At 58.3% G+C, this 7,581-nt stretch overlaps 1 protein-coding gene across 1 annotated transcript in view; it reads right to left on the reverse strand.

Moving 5' to 3' along the window:
* The window catches only part of HHIPL1 (HHIP like 1), a 26,510-nt gene extending 19,451 nt beyond the window's left edge, over nt 1-7,059 (reverse strand). The window contains exon 1 of the mRNA XM_007455645.1: nt 6,779-7,059. Within this exon, the coding sequence (XP_007455707.1) occupies nt 6,779-7,059 (281 nt within the window). The remainder of the gene's footprint in view (nt 1-6,778) is intronic.
* Nucleotides 7,060-7,581: the final 522 nt, after the last annotated feature.

The raw sequence follows: 7,581 nt of genomic DNA on the forward strand, positions 1-7,581 counted from the left end.
TTCCTGCACAGACAGGGACGGCTCAGGGATGCTCTGGGGTGGTCTTACCAGCCGTGTGACCTCGGGCAGGTCACCCCATCTCCTAGAACCTCAATCTGCTGATCTGTAAAATGGGTGGACGCCATCTGTCCATTACCACCAACTGTCTCAACTACAGCAGCAGCTACACAGGGCCTGTATCTCCTCGCCTTCATTCCTTCTCTCTCACCTTGATGCTTCTGTTAGAATAACCACACTATTACTACTACTACTAACATTAGCATCAGGAGCTAATCTTAAGCACCTACTGTGTGCCAGAAAGGATCTGAGGCATCTTTATACACTTTCTCTTTTAATATGCTGCCTCTGCCCTATATCTCCATGATTCACTCCACTTTTTAAATTTTTTAAATTAATTAACTCTTTTGGCCACACCATATGGCACGCAGGGTGTTAGTTCCCCGGCCAGGGATCGAACCTGCATCTCTTGCATTGGAAGCATGGATTCTTAACCACTGGACCACCAGGGAATTCCCTCACTTCACTTTTTTTAGATCCTACTCAAGGGGCACCTCCAGGAAGTCTTCCCTGACCACCCAGCCATCACCCCCTTTCCCTCCTGGCCTCTGACTCGGCTTAAAAAACAAAATCTTAACATTCCCTGATATTATTATAAAATCAGTGTGTTTACATGTTTATTGTCTGCCTTCCTCAGAACCTAAATTCCACGAGGGCAGGAATTTTGCCTGTCTTGGGCACTGCCGTATCCCAGAGCCTGAGACCATATCTAGCACATAGGAGGCCCACAGTGAATACCTAGGGATTGTGCTGAGCACTGACCCATCCTGACCAGCCCTTAACAGGGAATAAGGGCTCCTCCCTCCATTATTCATTTAATCATCACAAGGGCCCATGAAGGGGGGCTTCCCTGGTGGCGCAGTGGTTAAGAATCCTCCTGCCAATGCAGGACACATGGGTTCGAGCCCTGGTCCGGGAAGATCCCACATGCCGTGGAGCAGCTAAGCCCGTGCGCCACAACTACTGAGCCTGCGCTCTAGAGCCCGCGAGCCACAACTACTGAGGTCTGCGCGCCTAGAGCCCGAGCTCTGCAACAAGAGAAGCCACTGCAATGAGAAGCCCACGCGCCGCAACGAAGAGTAGCCCCCGCTCGGCATAACTAGAGAAAGCCACGCGCAGCAACAAAGACCCAGTGCAGCCAAAAATAAATAATAAATTAATAAATTAATTCAAAAAAAAAAAAAGAGCCCATGAGGGTGAGAGTGCTACAGATGGGGAGACCCAGGTGCGGGCCCTCCAGTGTCACCCAGCGCCATCGGTCAGCATGGAGGATCTGGGTTTGGTCTCAGGCCAACCGCATCCTCCCAGCACTGGGGAGGCTGGTGCATGTACACGTGTGAGTGCGTTGATTACGCACATGCCCACATGTCCCCCTGACCACCAGGGCCCCCTTCCTCCATCCCTTAGTCACCTTGGTCTCAGCCCCTCCCACGCAGGGCCCTGGGGCCGTCCTCTGCTGCCAGAGCTGCTGTTCTGTGACACAAATGAATCAGGAAGCACCCCCCCCCCACCCCAGGCACCTCTTCAGACATTCTTGACCTCACTGGTCCTGGGATCTAACGTCACAGGGCAAAACCCAACAGCCGTGGCTCACCCCTCACCTCCCACTGAGGGCATCCCCATTGATGAGACGCTTGGGACCCCACTCATCTCCCACATGGGCCCCATCCGGAATGTGGGGGAGTTAATGCCTGATGTGACAGACCTTTGACCCCTGGGAGAAGGGAGCTGACAGATAACCTGCTCTGCCTTCCTCCCCCCGCCCCCTGCCCCAGGACAGTCCTGATTCACAGTTTGTGTGGTTTCTTGGAACCACAGTCTTGCCAATTCAAGCATCAGTCACGTTTGGCAGCAGCCGACTCGCAACTGCATCGTTGACTGGGCTCTCCCTCTGCCCCTTGCCACGTCTGCTTACAGCGTCCTCTCACCCTAATAAGGGAAATAGCCATGAGCTTTGCCCCAGGTTCTGCTTTCTGGGAACCCAGGCAGTGGCAACAAATGTGACCAGGCCTCTCCCAGCTTCAGGCTCCAGCGCCCACCACCTGAGAGCTGAGAGCCCCCCAGAGCAGAGGCCTCAGCACCCCAGGCTCTCTAAGGGACTCCCTCGGCTAGAGCCTCTGACCTGAGCACATGTAACTGTTTACGTGTCTGATACCCCCCGCCCACCCCCTTCGTGAGCTCACCAGGCCAAGGCCCGGTCTGACTCAACCCTGGGCCCCCGAGGCATCAGGGGATGCTCTTCCCACAGCAGGGGAGGCGCAGACAGGCACACGCTCCGCCCTCACAGGCAGGGCCAGGCTGGGTTCCAACAGGAGGCCCTCAGGGGCAGAGGGTGGCAGGCCGCCCTCCTGACTGTGTTCTCAGGCTCCTGGCCAGGGGCCGTACCCTCCCTTTACATGACTGTGGCTTTTGGTCACACCACGGCCTGTCCTCCTGGCCCAACTACTGCTACTGTGGGGCTGAGGGCCACTTGGTGACGTGCTTGTGGGTCTGGTCAGTACTGCCCAGGCCCAGACAGGGAGAGTGTTTCCACATGTTCCGGACGGCCAGGCCCTGGCCTCTGTGCAGTGCCTCCTCTCCCACGGTTCCCCTGGAGCATTTGTGAGTCCAGCCAGCAGCCGTGGGTGGACCAGAGGGGGTCTGTGTGCTCACACGCCTCGTTTAGTCATTGCAAGGTAGGGTCATTGTGATTTCTACTGTATAGATGAGAGCCTGAAGCTTAAAGAAGGCCAGGTGCCAAAAAGTGGCCAAGCCAAGGCTCAGACCCAGGCCTCACGATGCCTAGACCAGGGCTTTTCTCAGATTACTCAGCAGAGTTTCGTTCAACAAGTGTTTACTGGGTACCGACTCTGTGCCAGGCACTGTCCTCGGCTCCAGAGACACAGTGGGGAGCAAAACAGACTTCTGAAAGCCAATCTGAGTGCCCTCCACTCATCAAAACCCCACCCAGAACTAGAGATGGAGCAGGGAGGGCCTCCAGGGAGCCAGGCTGGAATTTCAGCATCCATGCGTCAAACCCACTGGGTCCGGCCAACCCTTACTCATGACCCATGCACTCTTACTTACACACAATACAAACCTGGTGCCCAGGCCTGAGTAGTCCAGAGCAGGAAATGACAAGAGGGTGCAGCTCGCAAGGAGTTCGGTCGGCAACTAGCCTCACGGTGGTCAGTGAGGGGGAGGCAGCAGAAAACCCATGGAAAACCAACCCAGTATCGCATTGCTTAGCTGTCTGGGCCTTTCAGCACAGGAGCAAACAGCCTGCCCACATTATTGCCCCGAGGTTGCCAATGTGCCGTCACTGATACTCATGACCCATGGTCCTGAGTCCCGAAGGCTTCTTATGTCCACCGTCTACTCTTTAGGAAGACCACGTCTATTTTTTTTTTTGGCTGCGCCGTGCAGCTTGCGGGATCTGAGTTCCCCAACCAGGGATTGAACCCGGGCCCTCAGCAGTGAAAATGCTGAGTCCTATCACTGGACCGCCAGGGAATTCCCCAGGAAGACTGAGTCCTTGTACACAATATTCTCTTATAGGACGTTCCCTCCGCTCCCACTTCTGCATCTGGCAAACTCCTATTCATGACTCAGAGCGCAACTCAACAGTCTTCCCTTACACCTCTATTCTCTCAGAGCCCTGATCCCCTAGCCCTTGTGGATGCTCCTACAGCTCTCTGTCCGTATCTCAGACACAACATTCACCAAACTGTAATTCTGTAGCTTGCAGTGTGAGCTCTCCACTTCTGCTGTCACCTCCCCACTGCTCAGCTGGTCTGCTTGACTAGGACTTAATTATCTCTTTGTGTATCCACCCCATAGGCTGTGAGACCATCCAGGGCAGGGACCCCAGGGCCCAGCACATGGCGGGGCTTCAAGAAGGCAGGTAAAGTGATTAAGAGAGGGGTTTTGGAGTCAGAGCACACTGGAGACTGAGTCTACCATTCCCTGAGTGACCTTGGGCAATTTCCTTAACCTCTCTGTGCCTATCTCTTCATCTATAAAAGGGGAAAAAATTCCAACCTCATAGAATCATTGGGAGGAATAAACTGAAATGATGCATGTGTTTGTTGAAATAATGCTCAGACAATACGGACTATCAAGAGGCCACTCAGTGTCCCCTCCTCCAGGAAGCCTTCCCTGACTTTTTCAGGGTAAGTATGGCCTTTTTCACTATGGCTCCACAGTCACCCTTGGGAAGCCTTCTGGCCATTCTGGTAAGTGTCTGTGTGTCTGTCTCCTGAATTGAACAAGGGGACTTTTGAGACTGAGCTTGCTACTGGCCAACTGCCTCTGGGCCCAGCACCCAGCATAGGGCCAACTCCTAACAGGCTCCGAGGAAATGTCTGCCCAGTACCTGAGCCCGCAGAGCATGTTTTGCACAGACTTCTATCAGAAACCATGCTTTGATGATTTTAGGTACTTAAAGAGGCCATCTCAGTTACATGGGAAGTTCGTTATGTGGACTGGCTCCCATAAACCTGGGGCCTGAGCTGCCACGTGTCACAAGTTGTCCCTTCTCCTCCCGATGACACAGGCATCAGATGGACGAGGGCAAAGCCCCAAGAAAGGGTCTGAAGGGGCCAGGAGGGACTACTGGCCTCTGGCTAAGGAGCCATCCTGGGCATCTGGAGGAGTTGTGGGTGCCAGATAGGGGCAGGTTCGTGGGGGGGACTTTGGGCGTAGGCATGGTTTCATGGTCTCTCTCCCCATCTGGAGCCCGAGCAGATGTGGATCCCTGAATGCCGTCATTGACTGAAACTTGTAAATAAGGTACCTTGGCCACCTCCCCTCGTGGAAATCAGGAGGTGCTGAATCCAGACGCAGCCTTGGCTTGCAGAGAATACCATCCCCCATCTAGCATTCTCCTTCCCTCCCTCCCACGAGGCCCTGGCAGGGAAACTGTGATCCAGCCTCGGGTGTACTCTCCAAGCTTGCTCCAGACATGAGGTCACTCCCAGAGATGCCTGGGGTGAGATGCTAGTGGCCATTCTACCTCTGCTTGCTCAAGGCCAGGCCGTACTGGGAAGGTTCCCAAGGAGAGAGGGGAGCCTCCTGCCAGGGTAGGGGTAGCAGGCCTGACCCTTCCCTTCTCCCTCCTCAGACCTGCACACCTTTGGGCCCTGCTGAGCCTGGCACATAGTAAATGCTCAATTAAAAAAAGTGGGGTGGATGCATGTACTCTGCTATGTGACCAGGGTGGGAAGGCCAGAAGATCTGCCCCAGGAGTCCCCAGGCAGGTGAGCTAGGTGGACACTTGACCAGACCATTCTGGCTCCCCTGAGATGCACAGTGTGGGTGCTCAGCAGACTCCGCCAAAGGACAGCTGCCCACCCCCTTGCATTCTGGAGCTCCCGAGGGTCTGTCTCCTTGTCTGCTCCCAGCCCCCCCCTTATTTCTTACCCAGATGGCCCATTCACATGGCAACAATTGTGGTCCGAGTGCCACCATGGCCACCACTGAGTTGTGTGACCACCAAGAAAGTCCCTGCCACTCTGGGCGTTCCCTGAATCAGCCTGTAGGCCCCACTCAGTCCGTGCTCAGGGGTGGGCAGCCAGTGGGGACCAAGGAGACACTAGAGAAACCCAGGCAGAATCGTCCACTGAGCCCTGAGTATGTGTCATTTAGTCTTCATGGCAACCCTAGGGGGGAAGCTAGGATCGCCCCTGTTGTAAACATGATGCAACTGAAGGGCAGTGATGACCTGCCCAGGGTCACAAAGCCAGGAAGTGGCAGAGCCAGGATCGAACCCTAGTATGTCTGGATCTAAGCCAGCCCTTTCGCTCCTCCCATCAGTGCCTGCCCCTGCCGGCTGAAGGCTACGACTCTGTGCTGTGTGGGCAGGACCCCTCCACCCATGGGTCCTCCCACTGCCCAGCTGCGGGGCCAGGGCCAGCCTTAGGACTTCTCAGCCTCCACCCATCGCCGGCCAGGGCTCCTGCTCAGGCACTCCGGAATCAGGAAAACGAACAGCTAAGGCACAATCTGGTGTGAGCAGAAGCGGGGCCTCAGCCCCCACAGGGGGCAGAGGGGTTTCACCAAAGGGATCTCACTGGGGTGGTCTTGGAGGATGAGAGCGCCTATGCCTACGCCGGGTGGGAGTGCCATCCCAGGGAAAGGGCACAGCACAAACCAAGGTATGGTCTGGAATCACCTGGAACATCTCAGCACCGGGGGTCACCCAGGATCGAGCACCAGTGCACGTCAGGATCCCGGAGTACTGAGGGGCTGTCAGACAGCTCCTTCAGGTTGGGGGAAGGGCCCTCACTGGGAGCAGTGTGCCCCCAAACCCCTCGACAAACCCAAGTCCAGCGCTTTGACCATGCCCTCTGCAGGGGTCTGCGGCTCCCATCTCCCCGCGGGGGCAGCGCAGGGGAGCCCCGAGCGGGACAGAGGCTTCCCACCCTGGTACTCCGACAAGGGCAGGGCTCTCCAGGGCCGCGGCACTGGGGGTCTTTAGGCGGTTCCAGGGCAGAAGAGCCCCCCAAACTCTGAGGGAGTGATGACCTCATCAAGAGGGGAAACCGAGGCCCAGAGAAAGCCCAAGTCACAAAGCTAATGATGGCAAAGCCCATCCCAGGTTGCCCGAGTCTCTGCCCCGTGCCCAGTTACTCCTGCCGGGGGTGGCGGGGGGGGGTGGGGGGCTTGGCCCAGTGGGGTTGCCAGAGCTGACCTCCCATCTAGGAACTAGGCCCCTGGCGCGCGCCCCGCGCGCCCGCTCACCTGGCACAGCAGGTCAAGCGCGTAGCCGGCGCACTCGGCCCAAATCGCGGCGTCCACGCGCGCCTCCAGGGCCCCGAAGCGCCGGGCCAGCGCCGCGTCGTGCTCGGGAGCGCAGCAGCCGAAGGCCGAGTACTGCGCGCAGAAGCGCAGCGGCTGCGGGGGCCGGAAGGGCGGCCTGAAGTCCAGGCACTGCGGGTGCGCCGCGGCGCCGAGCGCCCGCAGCGCCAGCAGCGCCAGCAGCGTCCAGACCCCGGTCCCGGCCCCGGCCCGCCGGCCCGCCATGCCGCCGCCCCGCTCCGCCCCGGCCCGGCCCGGCCCGGCCCGCGGAGGAAGAGGCGGAGGGAGGGCACCCCCGGCCCAGTGCGGCCCACGAGTAGCCGCCGGCCGCGCCCTGAGCGCCCGCCCCTCGCCCCGCCAGCACCCTCCCGGTACGCCCGCCCCGCAGGGCCTGGGGTTTGGGGACCTCCCCTGCTAGGAGGTCACCTCTGGGCGGGAACGTCCCGGCGGGACTGGAGGAAGAGGGGCGCGGTGCAAAACTCGGAACTCGGCGCAACCTCTGTTCCCGCCGTTGGGCAGCCCCTTCCTCCTGGACCTGGAGTCTTTCCAGTTACAATGGCAGTGACACGGCCTCCTGGGGCCTCGGTGCGGACTGGGTTTCCCGTTGCCGTCTGGGACGCAGCTGGCCCCCACCCCCGGCGCTTTTTAGCGCAGGACGTGCAGGAGCCCCCGGCCAGAGGCTTGGACCCCTGGATTCCGGGTCCTACCTCTGACTGGGCCAGGGGAGGAACACGATGGAGCCAGTGG

This window comes from Lipotes vexillifer, unplaced genomic scaffold (assembly GCF_000442215.2).
Source record: "Lipotes vexillifer unplaced genomic scaffold, Lipotes_vexillifer_v1.1 scaffold584, whole genome shotgun sequence".
Lineage (NCBI taxonomy): Eukaryota > Metazoa > Chordata > Mammalia > Artiodactyla > Lipotidae > Lipotes > Lipotes vexillifer.